Source organism: Polypterus senegalus, chromosome 2 (genome assembly GCF_016835505.1).
Source record: "Polypterus senegalus isolate Bchr_013 chromosome 2, ASM1683550v1, whole genome shotgun sequence".
NCBI lineage: Eukaryota > Metazoa > Chordata > Cladistia > Polypteriformes > Polypteridae > Polypterus > Polypterus senegalus.
In genome coordinates, this window is record NC_053155.1 from 164,570,332 (window position 1) to 164,597,090 (window position 26,759).

The window sequence follows — 26,759 nt, forward strand, 5'->3', positions numbered from 1 at the left end:
GAGCTGTACAGTTGTTTGAAAAGTAGCTGCGAATATGCAACTGACTTTATACTCGTAAAACAAGGGTCAAATATTCAGTTCTAAAAGGGCCGCCAACATTGTAATTTCTTCCGATAAATCTTCAATTCTCTCTCTGAAATACGTAATATCTTCGGTAGAATCCATTTCATCGGCAGTAGTAAGAATTTTTCTAATTAATTCTTGTGCTATTGATTCACCAATCAGTAACGAGAGGGCGTGTTAGAGCCCACCCTCTCAACTTTGACGAGTGAAAGTGACAGTTTTATTTCAAGCCGTATTTCATGATGGTTTGCAGGAATGTTACGGACAAAATGAAATAAATAAATAAGATTTAAAAACATATTTCGTGACACATTTATTTATTTATGCTTTCATTTCATGACATATTTATTTATTAAGGCTCTCATTTCATGACACATTTATTTATTTATGCTCACATTTCACAGTACTTTTATTTATTTACGCATTTATTTATTTATTTCATTTTGTCCGAAATATTCCTCCATATGTGGAAACCTAGGTAGTATTTTTAAATGTTGTTCTTCTGGTTTTATAAACCTGTGATCTCAAGAATACACTGGACTTGGAATTGTAGTTGGGTGTGATGTGATTAGGATTAGAACTAGCATCTCCATATGTGAGATTGTGGTCGTGTCCAAAAAATAAGTGATACTTTCATAGCAAGTTAAAAAAGCAGTTTCCTTAAGTGAAGGGTGTGAACAAGACTGTCAGGTGTGCTGCCAAATTTCTGTTTTGTTCCCTTTAGTACTGACAGGTTTAAATGATTTGAAAGTAGTGTGTATATGTACTGTATTATAAATATGTAGTGAATTGCATGGTGTAGTTTTCAGCTGTCCCTAAACCTAAACAAGAACCTAGGAGGTTTTAAATCAGGAAGGGCTTAGCATAGGAAAATATTAAACACAGCAAGAGCATAAGAGTAGAAGAAAAAGGTTAATTAATAAAGACCTAAACCTTTAGAGGGCCTACTTTTTGTCACTAAGGGAGAGACCGCTCCATGGGAAGAGCATATTATTAGCTGTGTTTCTTTTTTCCCCAAGTGGAAGAGATTGATGTTTTCTAACTAAAACTGAAACCTAAGGACTATTATAAAGGGGGAACCACATTAGAATAATACACTTTAGCTTACTTTACTGACCGTTTCTACGCAGTGTGGTAGATAGGGGGCGCTCTCGCTCCCTTGTACCCCTATCCACGACTCCAGACACCAGATAAAAGTCCAAATGTTGACTTTATTAAATCTCCACAGTGCACAAAACACCCTCTCCTCCACTATACTCATTAAATACAAACACTAATCACAATAAACCAATCCTCCACTCCCAGACGCATTGCCACCCTTCCACCCAGCTCAGCTCGCCGTCTAGGAGCTCCCATATCCTTTTATATCTCCTGACCCGGAAGTGTTCTCCATCCCCAGTCCATGTGACTCTCAATCACTTCTGGGTCAGGTACAAGTTCTTTTCTTCACCCCGGAAGCTCGTCATTCCTCTTGTCCATGTGTGCTTCTGGGGCGTAGGGAAAATATCCATTATTCCTCCCTGCAGCATCCCCTAGTGCCCCCCCTGGCATCCAGCAGGGCTGAGCATAAAAACTACATTGTCCATGATGCCCTGCTGGTCTTCTGGGGACCTCCATGCTGCAAGGAGGGCTCCACCTGGCGGCTTGGGGGTATTGGCCGGGATAATGGGCCAGCCATTCACCACAGCGGTTACAGACGGGAAGCTTATGACAGACGGGAAGCTTATGACAGACTTTATCAAGGTGGGAATCTTGATCTAAGTAGTCTGCCATCTTTCGTCACCACGCTGAAAGGGTTTTCCGGACAGATGACATAATCTTCCGCCCGACAGCTTCAAAGGGTTTGACTGCTTGTCCATGTATTTATACTGTCTTCTCCCCGTGCAGGGCCCTCTCTGGTCTCCAAACAAAGACAGGAAAGGACTGAACTCCACCTCCAAAAAATACAAGAATAGCACAATGCCTACATGCAGTTCTCATTCTCCCAACAAGGAAAAAAGATTTTATGCTGACAGAGGACAGAAGTATACTATTCTGTCTTTAGGCTGACTATACAATCCTGCAGTTGTCTTTGGCTATCTAGTCTATGCTTGGCTAGCAATTCTAAATGCTGAGCCCCTGTGTACCATACTTGGTCTGCCTGTATGAATAAATCCATACCAGTGTGCATAGAGACAGTGACATTAAACATAATCTTATAACAGACCTGAATAGTACTTATCAGAAAACACTGTGGCACTGATGTAACATTATATTTATTTGCATACCTTCATGTGGTTGAAGTCTGTGACCGTGTTTGATTTTTTTTTCCTGATCTTGCCCAGTCTTCACGTCATGGTGCATGGTACATGGTACTAAGAATGCAGACAGACTTCTTTTCGGGTGCATATACCATCAGCATGGTACTGCCAGATCTGAACACTAGCATGGAGAATTGCTCGTATACTGAAGTGACTTTAACTGCAGGTGGAAGTTCCTGTCCCATTTTATTTATGGTGCCAAGCAAAGTTGTATTGCAATGTAGCAGTTTTTTAGCCAGCGAAAACGATGTGAAGAAGTTGTCAGTTATTACAGTTCTGCCTTTGTCCATAAACAGTTCCATAACTTTTATGACCACAGTCTTGGAAAATCTTTCTCCAATGGGATTTTTTCCTAAATAAGAAGTGGCATTGCACATGTACTTTGTCTCCAAATCTACCAGAATCCAAAACTTTATGCCAAATTTGTCAGGCTTGGTTGAGATGTACAGTATGCAAGAAAGGACAACAGACATTGGTTGGGAAGTTTCTCATAAACAGAAATATGTTGCACTTTTTATAGGCTCCCCTACAGCTGGTGCTGAAGCTAGTAAATTTGTTATAGTATATCCATCCATTTTCTAACCCGCTGAATCCAAATACAGGGTCACGGGGGTCTGCTGGAGCCAATCCCAGCCAACACAGGGCACAAGGCAGGAACCAATCCTGGGCAGGGTGCCAACCCACCGCAGGACACACACAAACACACCCACACACCAATTTAGAATCGCCAATCCACCTAACCTGCATGTCTTTGGATTGTGGGAGGAAACCCAGCGCCGGAGGAAACCCACACAGACACGGGGAGAACATGCAAACTCCACGCAGGGAGGACCCAGGAAGCGAACCCGGGTCTCCTAACTGCGAGGCAGCAGCGCTACCACTGCGCCACCGTGCCGCCCGTTATAGTATATAGGATTCAGTATTATTTGTGGATTTCACTCATCTGAGGGCAGGCATGGGACATATTCCCAGTGTTTCATGGTGGACTACTTTGTGTATAAATGTATATATACGTGTAAATACAAAATAATTAGGGGAAAAGTAATGCCTCCATTTAGATTTTTTATGAACTGATGGCAATACTCATATTCAAGAAGGTTTTTTTTATATGCAGTAAGTACCGACACATTTTGTAGGTTCTCATCTATCACTTCATTTGGCAGTGAGTCATTACAGTGAATGGTTGTTTTTCCAACTATATATCACAACACTAGGGCAAGCAGACTAGAAAAATATACTATTTTAAACAATTGATGAAATTAAGTGAAACAATTGAGAAATATAATTTATAAATGTAATTCAATTTACAAAGGCAATTTAAAAACAATAAAAGATATATATATATATATATATATATATACACTAGCAAAATACCCGCGCTTTGCAGCGGCAAAGTACTGCCTTAAAATTTTTATTAAGAAGAAAATTAAACATTTTTAAACTGAGGGAAAATATACCAATAGTTATTTGTTAAGAATCTCTTTGTATACCACATTGTGAGTTCGGCCCTCCGGTTGTAATATGACCAAGCTGTGCGCTGAGCTTACTCTTGAGCATGCAACGTACAGTTGCATGTGAACAGTAATCTTGTTTCAAATCTCACAGCTTGGATTGCTGCTTTCATAATCGGTTTGAGTTTCATGGTTTGTTTCAATTATGACAGTATTTGTAGAACTTGTGTTGAAGAGACATTCAGCATCTGTCAAGCGTTGAAGTATACAACCGGTTTCATCGATAACTTCAAATCCAGCTTTTGAGAGTTTAAACATTCATAAACATCAAAGTGTCTACTACTGAAGTCGTCACCTGTCAATCTAAGATGTTTAAGAGGCATTGGCGGTTGTCGAAAGGTGTACAATTTTTGGCCATTTCGGTACACTTGAAAGCAACAACCGAACAATTCAGTGGCAGCCGTCAACTCACATGCAGATCCATAGGTGAAGGGCTTAAGCATTTCACTCTTCTAGTGCCCCTGTGTAGTAAAATTATCTCCTGTACCGTCATCAGTCCACACCTTGAACCTGTCCCAGTCATTCAATACATAAGACACAATGTTCCTCCGGATATCAAGAGTGAGCCTGATATGGCCGTGCAATAGGTAACAAAGAGAATGGAAAAGGTAGGTGCCATCTCCGGGCATGGAAACCACTCGGTAAGTGACAGTTCTTTGATTGATGGTGATCACCTCGATAGACGTGTTAATGGGGGTATGGTTGGAATGATAAAGGAAATGGGTACCTGAACAATGTAAAGTAAGTCTAAAATACCTACACAATAACTATAATTGTAATAAATGAACAATAAAACAGCGGAGAAGCCGTGGATTAAATAAAAAGGCTGTAGTTATCAGCAGGGAAACATGAATCCTGTGGCGAAGCAAGGAAGGGAATGTAGAGACTGGAGCAACGGACGGCCTTATATAGGCAGGCAGCCAACAACGTGGGAGGCGTAGGGATGGGGGACCCAACGCTGCCTCAAACAGTGACTGAGCCGCAGGCTATGGACGTATATATGTATGTAAGTAGGATTCAGTTAGCGTTGGGAACCCACGTACCAAATTTCTTGAAGATGGGCCCATAAGTAATAAAGACCATTGAAAAGTTCAATATGGTGGCAGACAGTGGCATCATACCACTAAAATAAGTACCAAATTTCAGCCTTTTACCTACATGGGAAGTTGGAGAATTAGTGACATTGGAAAGTTCAATATAGCGGCTTACATTGGTGTCATACCACCGAAATATGTACGTACATTGGGTTCGGTTAGCGCAGGGAAGCCACGTACCAAATTTCGTGAAGATGGGGCCAAAAATAAGAAAGTTCAACATGGCGGACGTTGTTGACCGTTATACGTAGAATTTCAAAATGAAACCTGCTTAACTTTTGTAAGTAAGCTGTAAGGAATGAGCCTGCCAAATTTCAGCCTTCTACCTACACAGGAAGTTGGAGAATTAGTGACGTTAGAAAGTTCAATATGGCGGCCGACAGTGGCGTCATACCACCAAAATAAGTACGTACATCGGTTTTGGTTAGTGCAGGGAAGCCGCCTACCAAATTTCGTGAAGATGGGGCCATAAATAAGAAAGTTCAACATGGCGGACGTTGTCGACAGTTATGACCGTTACGTGTAGAATTTTGAAATGAAACCTTCTTAACTTTTGTAAGTAAGCTGTAAGGAATAAGCCTTATTATTTCAGCCTAATTTCAGCCTTCTACCTACACGGGAAGTTGGAGAATTAGTGATGAGTGAGTGAGGGCTTTGCCTTTTATTAGTATACTAGCAGAATACCCGCGCTTCGCAGCGGAGAAGTAGTGTGTTAAAGAAGGTACGAAAAAGAAAAGGAAAAATTTTAAAAATAACGTAACATGATTGTTAATGTAATTGTTTTGTCATTGATATGAGTGTTGTTCTCATATCTATCTATATATATATATATATATATATATATATATATATATATATATACCCGCTTGGCAGCGGAGAAGTAGTGTGTTAAAGAAGTTATGAAAAGAAAGGAAACATTTTAAAGATAATGTAACATGATTGTCAAAGTAATTGTTTTGTGTATTTGGCGGCAGCGTCACAAAGTTATTTTCGTCTAGCTGCATCAGAAAATGTACCACGACATCTGACATGCCTCCTTTTTACTGTTTTCTCACAGCTTGGATTGCTGCTGTCATATATATATACACACACACACACACACACACACACACACACACACACACACACACACACACACACACATACACATACACATACATACATATATATATATATACATAACTATCTACATCATATATACACACACACAAATTATATATATGTGTGTATGTATGTATGTATGTATGTATGTACGTACGTACGTATGTATGTGTGTGTGTATATATATATATATATATATATATAATGTAGATAGGGTGTGTGTGTGTGTATATATATATATATATACACATACATACATATATATACACATACATATACTTGTGTGTATGTTTTATATATGTGTGTGTATAGCTTTGGTCACTGAGTGCAAGGGAGAAATAATAAAATATAGTCTATAAGTTATTAAACAGTAAAACATTAACGTTTTAAGAAGTACAGGTACATTGAGCACTACTGGAGTGGTTGCGGGTAAACTACATTTTAAAGACTGTGTAACACAACAGGTAAGTAACTAACAGCAGCTAAAATGTATATGGATCATCTCTCGGTAGTAGATCCCTTTTGAAAGGCACTACACGACGGCTGTGGTATAGAAATTACATTTTCTATGTGAGCGTTCAAATTTGTGCCTCTGGTAATGTGCCTTACCGGCATTTAAAGAAAATTAGTTTTGTGTCCTCTGCAGTGTTAAGAGAAAGGCTTTGGTTTGGGATAAAAGGAAAAAGGTGTAAAGAAAGGAAAGTTGCCTTTTTCTTTTATATAGTATAGAGATGTGTTCGCTGACGTTATGATCGCTTTTGGGGACAGTCGCGGTGGGTCTTGTGTAGACTGGTGAGACGCCCCGCCATTAATCGGCTGTGATGGCACTGTCAGTCCTCCACTCCTGTGCGTGTCTTCATAATCCGAGCTGAGGACCTCATAATCGATATCGTGCAAAGAAAGTGTGAATCGCCTTAATATTATTTTGCCGTGGTGTAGAAAAGGGGTCCCGTGTTTGCACTTGTCTGGGCTATAGCGCAGGGGAGGATGAAAAAATTAAAAGTGCTCACTTTGACTTAAGGCAGAAGCGCAGTCAGCGTCTCAAAGGCCGGCACAGCTATGCACGCGCTGGCTGCTCGACTTTTGCTGGGCAGGAGACCACAGTTTTGCAGACACGCTCATGATATCAAAAGTCTCAGCGCTCTTTGGAGGTCATTCATATATATATATATAGCAAAATACCCGCTACCGCAGCGGAGAAGTAGTGTGTTAAAGAAGTAATGAAAAGAAAAGGAAACATTTTAATAATAACGTAACATGATTGACATTGTCATGAGTGTTGCTGTCATATATATGCCTGCCTAAATAAGTCACCCTCGCTTTGCTCTTACTTTTTACCGCTCATTTAATCATGGCTAGTGGCGGAAAAATTATAAAATGGAAGGAGGATGGCTTTACCAAAACAATTATTGATGGCGAATCGATTATTCATAAAGCTTGAATTGGTGATCTGTTTTTCTGTGTTAACCTCATATTTTTCATACTTCTTCTCAAACTAAGGTGGTGCGAGGGTAAAATGAATCGGGATGCGCTGATCAATGTAATCGGTGTACCAGGAAATCATGCATTGACAAAAGCTCCCTTTGCTTGTAATGCAAAGTGTGATTAAATGCATTATTTTTAGCGTTATGGAGCACATGCATGAAGCTTCTCAGCTGTGCTTGTGCTAAGAAAAGGAAAGATTTTAAAAATAACGTAACACGATTGTCAATGTGACCTTTTGTAAGTAGTGCCTGGAGGATTCAGTGTGGAGAAACTCTAGAGACAGCGTGTGTATTAACTTGTGGATTTTTCTGTGAGTATTTGGTGGCAGTCTGACGAAGTTGCTTCGGAAGACGGCGTTAGCTGAGCTCAGCTCAGAGCGAAATGAGATGAATGGGAGGGAGATGATGACGTGACTCCTCCACCCGCCTTAACTGTCAATCCCCACAAACACAGTCTCGGAATTTGCATAAGCACACCCCTTCACCTACAATTTTAACTTAGTTACAAAGTGATCAAAACTCGTTTATATCCTCGTCCTCTCATTAAACTTGTATCCCGCATTACCTGTGGGCATGTGAAACGCCAGTGGTAGCCTGTCTATGAACTTAATTTAAAGTTTAGGTTTACACCTTGCTTTCTTTCCGAGGTAGCAGCACTCATGAATATGGTAGTATATGTCACTCGCTCGCTTCTTATTGTTTCGCTGCCTTCTCAATTATATAATGCATGTTTTCTTAAGCGCTTTTTGGATTTCCTGGTTTTCTACGTACTGCGTTGACAGTCAGTTCACGTGATTACGTGGGAGGCGTGATGATGTCACACGAAACCCCGCCCCCCCACGTCTTTCCAGCTCAACTCCATTACAGTTAATGGAGAAAAATACCTTCCAGTTATGACCATTAGGCGTAGAATTTCGAAATGAAACCTGCCCAACTTTTGTAAGTAAGCTGTAAGGAATGAGCCTGCCAAATTTCAGCCTTCTACCTACACGGGAAGTTGGAGAATTAGTGATGAGTCAGTGAGTGAGTGAGTGAGTGAGTGAGTGAGTGAGTGAGGGCTTTGCCTTTTATTAGTATAGATATATATACTGCTCAAAATAATTAAAGGAACACTTTTTAATCAGAGTATATCATAAAGTCAATGAAACTTATGGGATATTAATCTTGTCAGTTAAGTAGCAGAGGGGGTTGTTAATCAGTTTCAGCTGCTGTGGTGTTAATGAAATTAACAACAGATGCACTAGAGGGCAACAATGAGATGACCCCCAAAACAGGAATGGTTTAACAGGTGGAGGCCACTGACATTTTTCCCTCCTCATCTTTTCTGTTTCTTCACTAGTTTTGCATTTGGCTACAGTCAGTGTCACTACTGGTAGCATGAGGCGATACCTGGACCCTACAGAGGTTGCACAGGTAGTCCAACTTCTCCAGGATGGCACATCAATACGTGTCATTGCCAGAAGGTTTGCTGTGTCTTCCTGCACAGTTCCAAGGGCATGGAGGAGATTCTAGGAGACAAGCAGTTACTCTAGGAGAGCTGGAGTGGGCCATAGAAGGTCCATAACCCATCAGCAGGACCAGTATCTGCTCCTTTGGGCAAGGAGGAACAGGATGAGCACTGCCAGAGCCCTACAAAATGACCTCCAGCAGGCCACTGGTGTGAATGTCTCTGACCAAACAACCAGAAAGACTTCATGAGGGTGACCCAAGGGCCCCATGTCCTCTAATGGGCCCTGAGCTCACTGCCCAGCAGCATGCAGCTCGATTGGCATTCGCCATAGAATACCAGAATTGGCTGATGCACCACTGGTGCCCTGTGCTTTTTACAGATGAGAGCAGGTTCACCCTGAGCACGTGACAGAAGTGAAAGGGTCTGGAGAAGCCATGGAGAACATTATGCTGCCTGTAACATCATTCAGCATGAGCAGTTTGGTGGTAGGTTAATGATTGTCTGGGGAGGCATATCCATGGAGGGTCACACAGACCGCTACAGGCTTGACAAAGGCACCTTGGCTGCCATTAGGTATCAGGATGAAATCGTTGGACCCATTGTCAGACCCTATGCTGGTACAGTGGCTCCTGGTGTACAACAATTCCTTGCCTCATGTTGTGAGAGTATGCAGGCAGTACCTGGAGGATGAAGGAATTGATACCATTGACTGGACACCACACTTTCCTGACCTAAATCCAATAGAACACCTCTGGGACATTATGTTTTGGTCCATCCAATGCCACCAGGTTGCACCTCAGACTGTCCAGGAGCTCAGTGATGCCCTGGTCCAGATCTGGGAGGAGATCCCCCACAACACCATTTGTCATCTCATTAGAAGCATGCACCGATGTTGTCAGGCATGTATACAAGAACACAGGGGCCATACAAAGAGATAAATAACCGTGTTGTAACTACATTTGGATCTGTGTTTCAGATTAATATCACCCTGTGGAGTAGTGACAAGGTTACCTTTTTAAACATTCCCACAACAACTACAGTTGAAACAGGGAAAATGTCCAGGAGAGATATAATTTAGTGACTTATAAGGGGGAGTAAAATAACAACATGTAAGTAATTCTTAGACATCTGTACTCACATCAGATTTAGATGAATCACAAAGTTACTTTCAGCAGTTAAAAAAAAAGATATGAGAAAAAATCTGGATGCAGTCACTTTTAACTACAGTGTGAATGTAGCCTTAAAAGTTGCCTGCTTCTTCAGACGGTCATGTTCAACAACAGTCCAATCATCCATCCATCCTCTTCCACTTATCCCAGATTGAGTCACGGGGGCAGTAGCTTGAGTAGAGAGGACCAGACTTCCCTCTCCCCGGCCACATCTTCTAGCTCTTCCGGGAGAATCCTAAGGCATTCCCAGGCCCTCCAGCGTGTCCTGGGTCTTCCCCGGGGCCTTCTCCTGGTTGGACATGCTTGGAACGCCTCACTAGGGAGGTGTCCAGGAGGAATCCTGATCAGATGCCCGAGCCACCTCATCTGACTCCTCTTTAAAAAAAAAAAAATAAAATCAACAAGTGTCCAAAAAAATTTAAATGTGTGAAAACACTAAACATGGGAACATTAAATCGGGGTTCCATCGTAAATGCTTTTTTTTTCCAGGGATGGGCACTACCCTCACAATTTCGTGGGTCTACAAATTTTGCTACTTTAATATATAGTGACTCTATTAGCAGCTCTGCAGCATTTACTCCTAATTCATCTGCCACTCATATACATAAATCTACATTGTTGACACACAATTACACATTGTGTGTTGGCTTGCTAGACATGAACACAAAAAATTTACATTTAACACTGCACTCTCCTGAGATCTGTAAGCCACTGTCTTTCTGTAACTGTTACCAGAAACTGCAAAATATTGTAAGTTGTAGACTTGCACAAAGAGGTCTTTTTCAGGCAGCAAGTAATGAATTAACAACTTAATGCTTTTCTACAGAAATGAAACTTAATTATTCTTTGAAAGTTAATGCAAAGAAACTCTGCCTGTAAAAGGTCTGTGTTGGTGCTAACTGTAGTGTTATACCACATGTGCTGATTATTCACAGAAACCTGAAATCAGGTTATTGGCCTCAGAGAAACCTAATTAACAGAGGTAGGTTTTTATGCATATGTGGCCATGTAAACCCTTAATCAGGTTACTGTTAAGGATTTTGTAGTTTGTGCATGTCTGACTCTGTCAGCCTGTGCATATATTTGCCTCATACATGCTTTCAGCAGCCACAGACAGAAACATCCTGAAAATACATTTACAGAGGCAAATGTTCATGTGATCATGTTGTTTCTTATCCTGCCTGAAATAATCTGCCTCAATATTTCAGAAATTGCTAAATGCATGCTGATGAACTGAGCATAACGTAACATGTAAAAAGTAACCTGGGCTACATAATCTGATTACTTTTAAAAGTAATGAGTAACCTAATGCAATACTTATCTTATTGAAGTAAAATGCCTGCATTATTATTATTCCAGCAGCACTGCATGTAAAGCAAGAAGCATACATTTGCAGAGCTCAATCACACAGTCATCGAAAAGAAAGTTTACTGTGCATTCTGGTAACAGAAACCTTTAAATAAAGAGTCAATTTGACTAAACATATTTAGAAATAAAAGCTATTTTGCTTATTTTCGGGATTCATGTAGACCAATGGTAATATTTAACTCCTTTTATGTGCATTTTGATGAGGTTGGGGCATTTTGACAAAGGAGAATTCCAGGGGCCTCATGCATAACGCTGTATGTAGAATTCACACTATAACCTGATGTAAGCTGAAATGTGCTTACGCACAGAAAAATCTAGATGCAGGAATCTGTGTGTACTCCAACTTCCACAATCTTCAGCGTGAAAAGTAACGCTTGTGCACGTGCCTCCTGTCCCGCCCTAATTTCTCCCAGAATTATGCCTCTATGAATTTCCAAATAAATATAAATAGCCCTTAAGCTCAGCCTTCTGTAAAAAGACGATGGGAAAAGCACAGGGGAAAATATCAGAATTTCAGCCGAATACCAATAAACAACAAAAGGAAGTTGATCGACTGACATAGCGTGTTGGAGAAACTCAAAAGCTCAAGTTCACAAAGTCGCACAGTGCCCGAAATAAAAAAAGAAGTTGTCAGATATCAAAGTTGCCATGAAAAAGTGAGTCATAGCCCACCATCTGAGTGTCATATGAAAGCTTATTAGGGTACATAGAAAAAAAAAGGCACACAATAGGGAAAAAGCACGAAATGTCAACTTCAATCTCAAAATTTCCACTTTAATTATGCAGTTTATTTTGTCATTAAAGTAGAACATCATAAACTTCATCTTAAAATCGTTTAATTAACCAGTTTCTCAAATCACATCGTAATTACAGTAGCACGTTAAATGCTTTGTTTTGTATGTTTTCTTCTATGCGCACTATGTGCTTCTTAAACCGGCTCTCTTCCTCCGACAGGACACAAAATCCAATACATTCATGATATTACAGCTCTCTGAATAACTAAAATACTGAGATGTATACAGTATAGGCCAAAAGTTTGGACACACCTCCTCATTCGATGTGTTTTCTTTATTTTCATGACCATTTACAGCACTCCATCACTCTCCTTCTTGGTCAAATAGCCCTTACACAGCCTGGAGGTGTGTTTGGGGTCATTGTCCTGTTGAAAAATAAATGATTGTCCAACTAACCTGACTTCTGCACAACACAACTGCTGGTCCCAACCCCATTGATAAAGCAAGAAATTCCACTAAATAACCCTGATAAGGCACACCTGTGAAGTGAAAACCAATTTAGGTGACTACCTGTTGAAGCTCATCGAGGGAATGCCAAGAGTGTGCAAAGCAGTAATCAGAGCAAAGGGTGGCTATTTTGAAGAAACTAGAATATAAAACATGTTTTCAGTTATTTCACCTTTTTTGTTAAGTACATAACTCCACATGTGTTCATTTATAGTTTTGATGCCTTCAGTGAGAATCTACCAATGTAAATGGTCATGAAAATAAAGAAAACACATTGAATAAGGAGGTGTGTCCAAACTTTTGGCCTGTACTGTATCATTTTTATGATAAGAGTTAAAGCACGTTACTAAACTTAGGTTTCACGGTGGCACGTGACTGTGCATGACCTTCGATGAAATAATTTATTACAGCAGTACTCAGGGACGGCTCTAGGCTCATAGTGGCCCTGGGCAGAGAAAGAATCGGTGGCCCCCTTGCCGGCCAATGTCAATATGGTATCTTATGCATTGCGGATGGCCACGTCCATTGTGGACACGGCATAGCCGCCTCATGCTCTTGACACAAGCGTTTAACTTTTGCTGAAATTTGCCGCTGCATTTTTATCTGTGTCGTTATTTTCTCTTTCCGTTTTATATTCAATATATATTGGCTTGGCGGCCCTGTGCAGGTACACAGTTTGCACATGCCTAAGAATGGATGAATAGTAACTTTCTCAAGTTAAATAAAGAGAAAACTGAAATCTTTGTGATTGGCAATAATGGATACAATGAGGCTATTAGAAATAAACTGGATACATTAGGATTAAAAGGCAAGACGGAGGTAAAAAGCTTAGGGGTAATTGTTGACTGTAATCTGAATTTTAAATCGCATATTAATCAGATCATTAGGACAGCATTTTTTCACCTAAGAAACATAGCAAAAGTTAGACCTCTTATATCTTTGAAAGATGCTGAGAAATTAGTTCATGCATTTGTTTTCAGTCGACTAGATTACTATAACACACTCTTCTCAGGACTACCCAAAAAAGACATAAATCGTTTGCAACTAGTGCAGAATGCAACTGCTAGAATCCTAACTAGGAAAAGAAAATCCGAACACATTTTTTCCAGTTTTAATGTCACTACACTGGTTACCTGTGTCATTCAGGACTGACTTTAAAATTCTGCTTATGGTTTATAAAGCCTTAAATAATCTCGCCCCATCTTATATATCGGAATGTCTGACACCTTATAGTCCAAATCATAACCTTAGATCATCAAATGAGTGTCTCCTTTGAATTCCAAGAACAAAACTTAAAAGAAGTGGTGAGGCGGCCTCCTGCTGCTATGCACCTAAAATCTGGAATAGCCTGCCAATAGGAATTCGCCAAGCTAGTACAGTAGAGCACTTTAAAACACTGCTGAAAACATATTACTTTAACATGGCCTTTCTATAACTTCACTTTAACTTAATCCTGATACTCTGTATGTTCAATTCTTCATAATAACTATTCATGGTGGCTCTAAAATCCGTACTGACCCCTACTCTCTCTTCTGTTTCTTTTTCCGGTTTCATTGTGGTGGTGGCTTGCGCCACCTCCACCTACTCAAAGCTTAATGATGCCCCAACAATGATGGATGGATTAAAAGGCAGAAGTCTACGTGACCATCATCATCAAGTCCTTCCATGAGAACCCTAAATCCAAAGAGGACTGTTTCATTTATGTTAGGTAGAATGCCCAGAGGGGACTGGGCAGTCTAATGGTCTGGAATCCCTACAGATTTTATTTTTTTCTCCAGTGTCTGGAGTTTTTTTTTCTGTCCCCCCTGGCCATTGGACCTTACTCTTATTCTATGTTAATTAATTTTGACTTATTTTGTTTTCTTATTGTGTCTTTTATTTTTTTATTCTTTATTATGTAAAGCACTTTGAGCTACTGTTTGTATGAAAATGTGCTATATAAATAAATGTTGTTGCTGTTGTTGTTAAGGCCGCCCCTGCAGTACTGTCTCTTTCAAATGTACTAACCTCCAATTCCTGTTCTTCCTTTTCTTTCTCCAAGTAACCGATCGCTTCACAATCAGCTCTGTAATAGACATTAATCCATCTGTAAGCTTATAACGTCGATTCTTCAAAACTTTTAAGGAACATTGAAATATCTTCATAGTACATGTTTAATTATTCTATCCTTCACGCCTGTCCCAGTGAAGCATACAGTGTGAGGCAGAAAGAATGTTGAGTGGAGCGCCAGATCCTTGCTAGCGTAGCAACACCATGTCCTTTAATTATTAACAATATAGTTTATTTAAATGAAGTTAAAGTTTTATCTGTATAATATAATCAACATATTTTGCTGCATTTCAACTTAAAAATGATACTGTCATCATATGTTAATAATGTGGCTCAGGTTGTGCAATATTATAAATGTAGTGCAAGTTTACAGTGAGGTGATTGTACTTATAAGTACAAGCAGTTCTACAAGGAGCAGTTGATGGACTGATTGAGTGCGTTTAGAGCTCTTGGGATGAAACTCTTTCTGAACCGCGAGTTCCGTACAGAAAAGGTTTGAAGCGTTTGCCATGTGAGAAGCAGTTCAAATAGCATGGCTGAGGCAGCATGTCCTTGATGCTGTATACCGATAATTCTCTTTCCGATCAGCTGCTCTGAGTGGTGCAGTGAGAGTAATATTGAAAAAGATGATCTGCTCTGGCAACCCCTAATGGGAGCAGCTGAAAGAAGAAGAAGGTGCAGTGAGAGTAACAACGTTAAAGCAGTTATGGTATTTGGAATAGTTTGACCATTCTGTGGACCATTATATTGTTACAGGTTAATTACAATTAGATGCATTAAACTAATAAACAATATGCGGTTAATTTCAGTGTATTTATAAAGCCGCATCAGAGACATGGATCTGAAAAATAAAGATAAACCACACAGAAACAGTAGCACTGCTTTGACGCTGGGTGCCTCCAGTCTGCAGAACCGAGCAGAGAAATTGCATATGACAGGGTATGAGGTACCGTGGAAATTTGCGTGGCTTTATGCCAAGTTTAGGTTTTATACATCGTGATTTGAGCGTGGAAACGTTCTTATGCAATATTTCTGTGCATACGCACAGTTTATACATAAGACCCCAGAAGATTATGGATTATTAAGAAACCAGATTTCAGTTTTAAACAGGTCATTCACCCTTACTCGATTATGTGTGTGCGTGTATATACACTGAGTGAGAATATTTTCCTACACTTTCAAAAGGAATCTGAAAACTGAAGGAAACCCTGATAGGAACAAGTCTGGTAGTCTCAAAGCCACAACTGAATCAGAAGACAAGTTTATGAGAACTAACAACTTGTGTAATAGGTGCCTCACATGAAAAGCTTCAAGCACAACATAAAAGTGGTCAAAGTAAGCAAGTCTCACTTTCTGTGCTTTAATTTCAGAGTACATTGAGACATTCAATTGTGAAAATGTCATTAAAGAATGAAAAAATGTGATTGTTTTAAAGCCTTTGACTGGTTGTGTGTGTGTGTGTGTATGTATGTATATGTATATACTGTATATATATAAGTTGATGTTTTAATCTTCTGCACTGTCAGCACCAACTGCTTCAGCATAGTCTATTGATGCGCATTTAACCAATTTGCAGTGTAATCATTCTACAATTTTCATATTCTTTTGATTTCATCGTTTCTCGTAATGGCCTTGAATCGTGTAAATCTACGTTTTGAGCATTGAATGATGGGAACGTGAAAAGATTATTGTAGACTCAGATATTTTGTCTGTAGTGTTTGTGGATTTAATTTTCACCAAACAACAAATCTTTTAATTCTCGCGGATATGCCTCTTAATTGGGAGGTAACACTACTTTTCTCTTATGGCAACAGGAATTAGCCGATCTACAAGTCTCTGACTTAATCTTTAAAGCCTTACAATATCTACATACTTCGGACATATCACCTATGTCCATATACTCAATCTCTTTTTGTTGTTCCGTTATTTCACCAAGTAATAATTTCCATTTGTTTGTGCTAATGCGATCTGTATTGTCTTTTTTTTTTGATACTTTCGAATTTTCCTAATTTCATATTCTTTAACTTGCTCTGCATGTGTATCACGGCAACTTTTTTGAATGTCATTATGAAGTCTTTATTTCTGACCTGGATTTAACTTAAGAGCTTTTCAATTCCACTTGGTCCAGGCTGATTATTACTTTCCTTATTTTATGAATTTGCACATAGATTATTATTGTTCAAAGAAAGAGTCACTTGCTTCATCAGCAAAATGGTATCCCTTTTACTTTTGCTCCCGCCACTAATACATAAGCGAGGCAAGCATGTCGACAAAATGAAACCTTCAAAGAAAGACAGTCATTTAGCCACTAATGCACAAATAATATGAGCACGTTGGCAGAATGAAACATCCTAGCAGAGAGATGCCCTTTCAATTACCTGGCATCTCTCCATCTCTACATTTCAAATTGGATGATTGCAATATATATATAAAATCAGACATGTATTATGTCATACACACATACTGTACACTATATTTTTGTGTTGTTATTCTGTGGTAGGCATCCTTAATTCAAATTCTCACCCAAATACTGTTTTTATGAAGTTTGAATGTTCATCCTTTATTTACAAGGGTAGTCAGTTTTCCCCCATATTACAAATTTTATACATGCTTGTTGATTTCTGCCCTTTCTGCCCTTTGCCCAATGCTGCCAGTATTGTCTTTGGCAAACAAAATCTTGAATTAGAAAAATTATGCATGAATAGTAATTAATATATTTGTGAATGTGAACAGCATCCAAAGCATCTTAATTTGGAATGTGCTGCATTAAAAACAAAAACTGTGTAATTTTAGTTGTAACAGGAAGAATACCTATATATTTTTAGGCACAATGGGATGGATTGACAGGACATATTACAATCAATAAATCTGATGGTCTGAGGAAAGATTTTGATTTGGATATAATCAGTTTAAAAGAAGAAGGAACAGAAAAGGTGAGTAACAGCAATGCAGTAATAAATTAAAATTATATTAAAGTACTTTAGAATGTATTTATAGTTTAATTAATGTAAAATTGAATGTGTATTTTATGTGGTTAGCAAACTCTATTTTGCAAGTTGTTGTAAAATATAATATATTATACTTTATTTTTAAATAGACATTGAGTTCATTTTAGTCTGTATTTCTTAAAATTGATCTTAAGGGTTTTTTTTTTATATCATAGATTGCCAGTGAATCTTCTCATCGTCTTAACAAGGTGTGGAAAAAGGTAATCTTCTACAAAGCCCAATACATTGTGCTTTCTTGAGTGTTATTTCTTTTCTTTTAATGCATTAGTAATCATAATTATAAATATGTAAATAGCATTATTGATTTAAATTTTCACTGATATATCAGCTTTGTATATGAGCATTTATATATAATCAATATATAAATAAATATTTCTAGAGCTGTTACAAAGATAAAGAAGAATACTACCTCCACCTACTGACACAGTCTCCCCTTCTCTTTCTCTCTGTCTTTCTCTCTTAACAACTTTGCATTTCATCATACCACCAACTGAACCTTTGCTCCACTCAAATCTGAAATTCAGATTTCATTGGAGTATATAGCCAGAAGGTGCTTTTAACACTGGGGATTCCACTTCTAAATCCCTGAATCAGTTTCTCTCAGAACATTCCCTTCTGACAATTGATTTGCACAGTTCCAGTCATACTGAGCTTTAATGTTATCTTATTAGCACCTCTTAAGGTCATTTTCCTATAATGCATCAAGCCCATCAATGCAGCCTGTAATCATAATCCAAACAGGGCACTATTCTACAACATAGAAAAAAAAAGTCATAATCCTGAGCCACCTTAAATAACTTTGCACCTCTTCATCAGTGCCTTTGTTTTGCAAATGAGTCAAACATCACAGGCAGCAAGCAGCCTGCTGTCCCATCCCGCACTGACACAGCTGAAGTCACACAGAACATTCTCAGAGCTCAGGTCTGTTTATCTGGGTGTGAGGTGTATTGAATTGTATAGGGTAAATAATATATTGTCATTTGGAATACCTACATTTCTTCTTCACTGTAAGGAAAGAAAGTGAACAACGTAAAGGTTTGGGGGAATCCGCCCTGTATATTATCAGGATTGCTGTAAGGCAAAATAGCTTTAATTAGTTGAGAGAGTAATCTGAGTCATATATCCGACTGAAGAACTGGAGGATTGTTGGGTTTGTATGGTCGGGAGGGAGAAAGAGACAGGTGATCAATGGGAAGTGACGTCATCACAGGGGCAGTCTAATGCTAAAATAGGAAGTGGAGTTGTTCTTAATTATTCCTGCAAAGAATAAGAGAAGTATTAGTGTACATAATCAGTCCCATGCAGTACTTCAACAATAACTAGACCCTGCTGCTGTCTCCGATGTGTGTGGGTTAGGGTACAAAGTAGATATGTCTTCTTGGCTGGTGCAGCGGTAAAAACCAATGTCTCATAATCAAGAAAGTTTCCATTCTGGGTCATCCCAACATTTACTATTTTGAGTAGTGAGCTGCTATTTTTATTACTATTTTATAATAAAAACATACATTTTATATGAATCTGTAACAGCCGGTGTAAATTTATGTTACCTGTAAAAAGTTTGCTTTTTTTTCTAGTTTTATTCTCTCAGTCACATTCACGCTCTCCCCCGATCTGACACTGTTAGTTTTCAAATAAAGACATGGTATAACAAACTAGTGAACACAGTCAGTAAAAACCCACCTAATCCTCCTAAAGTAATTGGTCACTTAACTCCATATACACCTGCATAATGACTCACTGTGACTGAGACTGCCAAGTCAGAGGGTGTGGTGAGCTGTGTATATGTACACTGCTCAAAAGCATTTAAGGGAACACTTAAAGCATACATCTGATCGCGATGAATGAAATATTCAAGTGGAAACTCTTTACTGAGTAATACCGTGTAATTACTTGAGAACAAAATAATGTAACAACGGTCAATGGAATCCAAAATTGCCAACCCATTGAGGGAAGGATTCAACATTACACCAAAAATCAAAGTAATAAATTTAAATAACAGGCTGATCCAACTTATGTGAATTTCATCACAGTAACTCATAATGTGACTCAGTAGTATCTGTAGCTCACATGTGTTTGTTTGCACTCGTGACAATGTCTGGGCATGCTCCTGATGAGCTACTGGATGGTGTCCTGGTGGATCTCCAACCAGACCTGGATCAGGCCATCAATGAGTTCCTGGACAGTCTGTGGTGCTACTTGGTAGCATCAGAGGCACCAATCTATAACATCCCAGGGGTTCTCAGTTGGATTCAGGTCTGGGGAACATGCAGGCCAATCAATGGCAGCAATTCCTTTGTCATCCAGGAACTTGTTACACAATCTGGCCACATGAGGCTAGGCATTGTCCTGCACCAGGAGGAAACCAGCACTCACTGCACCAGCATAAGGTCTGACAATTAGTTTGAGCATTTCATCCCGGTACCTAAGAGTAGTCAGTCTTGTGTCTGTTACATGTGCTCACTGTGAAGCTGCTGTCATCTATGAAGAGAAAGGGGCACCATTGGCAGAGCAACCAATTATGGTATTCTTGGTGATGGTCTGTGAGCACAGGTCCCACTAGAGAACGTCTGGCCCTCATATCACCTTCATGGAGTCTGTTTCTTGCAGTTTGGTCAGAAACATGCACACAAGTAGCCAGCTGGAGGTCATTTTGTAGGGCTCTGGCAGTGCTCCTCCTGTTCCTTCTCACACAAAAGAGCAGATACTGGTCCTGCTGCAGTAGCGTACATATATAAATACACTGTCTATATTTAGCTTATAAGCACTATAAGTCCCATGAGGCTTGGCACAGGGATTGCTAAGATTGTTGAAGTTACAGGAAGTTGGAGCTGTTGAGATCTAAACAAGTGTCAATGACACTGCTGTTTAATAAATAATAAATACATTAATAAATAATTAATAAATTACATTAAAGAACCTGGCTTAGTCTGGACTTGACCAAATTAAGTAAAACCCAAGTGGCATGACATGGTGTCAGAAGTCGTCTTAAAGTAAAGACACAAACAGCATTCAAAGCCTATTTGATGAAAGGAAAATAAGACATATCGAAATTTGGAATATCCAACATGGATTCAACATTTCTTATGCTTCATAATTGCCACAAAATTGAACAAAGAAGAAGATGAGGTGCAAGTTAATGCTTTGATTTATGCTATGGGGAAAGAGGCTGAGGCAATATCTGGCATGTTCACTTTTGCAATGGTGTTGAATGTCAATATCTTGGAAGACATGGTAGAAAACGTCAATGAACATTTTCTGTCATGCAGAAACATCATTTTTGAAAGACCATGTTTTCTTCAGGGTTTGCAAAGGCTAGAAGAGACTGCTGAAGTATTTGTGAGAAGTCTGTATGGGCTTGCTTGAACATTGCAAGTTTGGCACTGTGAAAGAAAAGCAAATTAGATATAGTCATGATAGGAATTGCAGACTGAGAAGTCTAACGGCAATTGCAGCTGGAAATAGATTTAACTATGGATCTAGTGTTCAAAATTGCACACCATTCAGAGCTTGTTAAGCAGCAGAATGCTACGATCACAAATGTGGCTGCCTGGGCACTAACAGTGCAGTGCAGTGGAGGGAAAAAAAAGGCAGAACAGCAAGAAGGGACAGTATGATCAAACAGCAAAGGAGAAAGCATGCTTTTCAAGTTGCAACAGGCTACAAGGCCAGAGAGACTGTCAAGCGTATAACAATAAGTTTTGAAATTATAATACAACGGGAAACTGCTGCAATTTGGAAAAATAAGACAGTAATAAATATAAGGGCCAAACAAGACATAAATCATGGCTTTTTCTGCATAATCTATTGGTTTACATGTGAACATTATTGTTTTATGTATATTTACTATTGTCCACATATTATCAGTTTGTGCGTAAACTATATCAGTTTGTATATGCATACTACTTGTTTGCATCTGAACTAAATTTTGTCTATAATCTGTTGGTCTACATGTGAACACTATTGGTTTATTAATATTTGAGTGTGTACTATAATGGTTTCATTCATTCATGTAAGCTACATTGGTTCGTGTCCATATGTTATCAGTTTGTGCATTAACTATATCGGTTTGTATATGCATACCACTAGACTGGTGGCGGTTCATGGGGTAAGTCTCTCCAACGGGGCTGGGTGCACGCCGCCCCCGTGGTATATGTGTGGGTACCCCTGCTGCGCTGGACCGTCTACAAAATTATTTGTGACGGGTCCCCGCCTTGAAACAGGCGAAGAGTCCCATCTGGGATGCCATTGTGGAAGATGGCCCGGACACAGACAGGCGGACACGTTGACGTCACCCACAACACATTTATTATACATATTTCTATTATTTACAAGTCAATAAGTGCACCACAACAACCCCAAATACTCCACCAGTCCTGGCCAACACGAATGCCTTTCTCTTTTCTTCAGGCCACCTCTTTCCCTCTCCACTCGAGCTCTGTCCTTCTCCTCACCCGACTCCAGCTCTGAATGAAGGGAGGCGGCCCTTTTTATAATCACCTGGATGTGCTCCAGGTGTTTCCCGGCAATCTTCCACCGACACGCCTTGGGTCTCCAAGGCATTGGGGAGCCCCCTGGCAGTGACCACGGGCCCCTACAAGGTTGAGCTTCAAAGCCCTGCACCCGTGACCACCAAAGCAACCAGGGCGGTCGCCCCTTCATGGTCTGAGGGAGGTGTTAGCCCTCCTCTGGTCCTGGCTGGGTCGCCCCTCCAGCCATCTACGACAGTATACACCCGAAATACCCAATAAAATGTGTTTCACCTGTGCAGGACCAAAATGTGGAATATTTAGCTTTTCAAAGAATGGACCAGTTTATTATGCCAATTAATATATAGGTTGTAGATATGCAAGCATTGTGGCATAGTGGTTAAGGCTTTGCCCTTTAGAACATTATAGCAATCTAGGCGAGAACAGACCATTCAGCTCAGCAAAGCTCGCCCGTCCTATCCACTTAATTCTTCCAAAAAAATGTCAAATAGAGTTTTGCCTTCAATGGGATGGCAAATACATACAAGGAGTCCCAGTTGTAGAGAAAAAACTGCAACCACACATCTTTTCTTTTTTAAATGATATCTGAACAGGAAATTTTTTTTTTGATAAGACATTCTGCATGCACACTCCTAGCTAAGTAATCAAGAGAAAAGGTACTTTTTTTGGTGGAAACAAGTAATGGCTCGGTACTACTCCATAGCCAACATCACCTTCACTTAGTACCAGTGGAGCAAGTGATGGTAGATAGGATGAAGGTAGCCTAACTCCTCCACTGGAGGATCTTGGCTCACCTGCTACATCAACGTTATTAGAAAACTCTTCACCTACCCTTGGCGTTGGGAACACTCAAAAGAGTTCAAGGTTGCTTCATGGGGCAGGATAATCAAACTCCCTGTGAGATATTGTAAGTAGTTGTTTGGTACAAAATGGGTATGACTCCACAAAAGAAAAGAGACGTTTTTATGTCCTAAATTTTGGGAAACTATTTGCAAGTATGTTAAGTTTCAAGGGTATTTCTCAAAATTGGGAGATGTGGTGAGATGTGTATAGGTATATGTAAAGGGAATGCTGGGACTGTTGAAGTTAAGGGGAGGTGAATAGTAGCCATTGAGCACTAAAGACATGTTAATGATATTGCTGTTCAATAAATGTTCTTTAAATCAAAGAACATGGTTGAATCTGGATTTTACCAAACTAAGTAAAACCCAGGTGGCATGATAGAAGGTTTTTTCTTTTTAAAATCAGTTTCTTTTTAGTGTGTGTATATGTGTATCTAACTACCTGAGGCATTCATCCAGTCCCTACAGTCACTTTTTAAAGACATCTCTGATTCCTTAATTGAAAGTGTATTTGATATAATTAATTGTTCATTGGGCACTGGCATTTTTTCTGATTCTTGAAATAACTGTTGTAGTAAAGCCACTACTTTTGAAAAATATTCTTGACATTTCTCTCTTGGATAATTTTAGGCCTATCTGTAGTAGCTTTTTATTTAGATTCCAGAAAAATCTGTTTTACAACAATTAAATGACTACTTGAATAAATCACAGTGCAGAAAGTGCATTCTTGTTGTATTAAATCTGAATGCAGAATTTGACATCATTGATCACACCATTCTTATGGGTTGGACTTCATAGCAGTGCCTTGAGTTGGTTTCATTTTTACATTAAAGATGTGAGCGTGGATTAAAACTTAATTTACTCAGTCTTACCAAGAGTGTAGTGTGGCACAGGCAGAGCTTCAGTGAAGACTACCTTGTTTATTCTATACCTAAGCTTGGCAGGTAACGATTTAGATTTGGATTATAAAAAGGACACACTGCCCTTATTTATATAATTTGTTTTAACCTGGCCAGGAACTTATCTACCCTTCTAGGGAATTCTTCCACCTGTTAACCCAGAAGGTTCCATTAAAATTCTCTGTGCCTGGAGAAAACCTGCATTTTATTACCCCTAAAGGCACAGTCCACCTCTATCAGTACCTCTCTCCCTTTTCATTGTCATGTTTTAAGGTGACTTGCTGGGGCTCCTCATACTCGCTTACAACCTCAAGAGATTTCAGTCATTGTCTTGCTGTACAAAGTCCACCCATTATCCAACCCGCTATATCTGAACATCACAAAAACTATTTGATATTTCCAGTTTTGGGGTTGATGTCCCTGAACATACTCTTTACCTTCCACCTACTTCCACCTGTGGCCCACCTATTTCTACCTTAACTTATGAAGAAATGACTTGTATAAGCCACTATGCAAAAAGTCCAACATCAAACAGAACAGCATTATTTTAGCCTGATTATCAAAGTTTGTTTACTCAATTGATCCACTTCCTTTTTATTTAAATTTAAATTGCCTTATTTAAGAAATTAAGTACAAGTTTAAATAAACTGCTTCAGTTATTTAACACCTGCAGGCTCCTTTAAACATCTATAATTTTCTCATACCTTGACTGCCTTTGTGTGTTCTTTGCTTTTCCTTTCTCCTGAGTGCCCACCAAGGTTGCTGTTTTCCTAACACCATTAATCTTTTTTGCTTCCTTTATTTAAAAAATATATTACTCATAAATGAATGTGTATGCCCTTGCTCTCCTACTAGAAATAATACCTTTCCAAATAATTACTATGTATTGCTTTAATTGAAAAAAATTTTTTACACTGATTCCTTCTCACTCAGGAAATGCATATACTTTTTCTGATTAGTCTCTAAAAAGCTTGTTAATTTTTTACTGTCTTGCACTTTCTACTCCACTGCAAAATTTAATGCCAATACCTTTTTCAGCAGTCACTCACTTTTACCTATGTAGAGCTGGAAAAAAAGCAAAAACACTTATGAAGGAGGAAAAAATATTACAGAAATGTCCTGCACAGTTACTTAATGGCCACAAAAAAGTTTTTAGGGTTATAAAAAGTTATAATTTTAATTAACTCCCGTACAGAACTAACATGCAAAACTGGGCACTGCTACAGTTCAGCAAGTAAAGACACCTATAAAAAACAAATGGAAAAGGTGGAACAGAATTCACCTTTTTTCTTTAGACTAGAAAAAACACAATTAAGAACTCAACTATTCATTTTTTTAGTAATTAATGGAATGATTCCAACTTATCCTAAAATATCGTTTTTATTATACCAGTAACGGCGTACTGCATGATAACATGCAGTGAATACACTTGACTGAGTACTCCTAGTTTTCATACTCTTTCTCTGTCTCTGGTTAGCATTCATTTGCTCAGAGGTTGATGGGCTTGCTGCTTCCTGAGCAACTCTTCTTTTCTCCACCCTAGTTGCCCACTGCTTCTCTTCTTTCGTCTGCATCTTTTCGTGGTAAAACTGATTAAGTTAGTTTTTGTGTTGCAATTACTTTGTAAGTTTTCTTTAATTTTTCAATCTGCCTCAAGAATGATTAGCAAGGTGGTAGGGAATGAGAACAGCGCCCATACGCATGCGCCGCAGAACCGCCCTTCTGCCTGCTGCCGAGAGTTATTTCTACAATAAAATAAAATAAAAATAAAAAGAGTAATACAAATCATCACCCCGAAAGCGGATAGTAGACGTCACGTAGTACATGTCTACCAAATATCAAGTCAATAGGTGTAACGGTTTGCGAGCTACAGGTGATTTAAAATCCTGGACAGCCACGGTAGAGTATTATATAAGAAGATACATTTTTATAGCAGCTTATATAAATCAAATTATTCAGATGAATCAGTTTCTCATTTTTGAAGTCCATTCGGAATTGCAGAACAGTAATAAAAAATAAGATAGGATAGTCCTTGATAAAGTAATAACTAAGAAGAGATTCCTGACTCTGTTATGCAATATGAAAAACAATAAGTTCCCTGGCTGCAATGGAATTGAGCTAGAATAAAAAAAATATTTAAAACACGGAACCACTTCTGGTACAATGATACATGGATTAATCACGCAAATTTCTAAACCTGCTGTAAAAGAGAACTGAATTGATCCCATTGATAATTGCTGTCATATTTGTTTAGTAAACAATGACTATAGTAATAACTAAGAAGAGATTCCTGACTCTGTTATGCAATATGAAAAACAATAAGTTCCCTGGCTGCAATGGAATTGAGCTAGAATAAAAAAAATATTTAAAACACGGAACCACTTCTGGTACAATGATACATGGATTAATCACGCAAATTTCTAAACCTGCTGTAAAAGAGAACTGAATTGATCACATTGATAATTGCTGTCATATTTGTTTAGTAAACAATGACTATAAAATTCTAGCCCATGTTTAGTTTAGTTTATTTATATAGCACAATTTGAAAACAGCCAGTGGTTGACCAAAGTGCATTACAACCTTAAAAGTTGTGACAGATAGGGGGCGCTGTCGTCTCTTTCAACCCTCAGAACAGACGCCAGACACCAAATAAAAGTCCAATAATTATTTTTATTATTACAATAATGTGCACA

General features: G+C 38.9%; 1 protein-coding gene across 1 annotated transcript in view; it reads left to right on the top strand.

Moving 5' to 3' along the window:
- Positions 1–26,759, top strand: part of LOC120524431 (glutamate receptor ionotropic, kainate 1-like) — a 491,483-nt gene that overhangs the window by 277,342 nt on the left and 187,382 nt on the right. Inside the window, 2 exon segments of the mRNA XM_039746284.1 lie at positions 17,656–17,763; positions 17,994–18,038. Coding sequence (XP_039602218.1) covers positions 17,656–17,763; positions 17,994–18,038 — 153 coding nt within the window.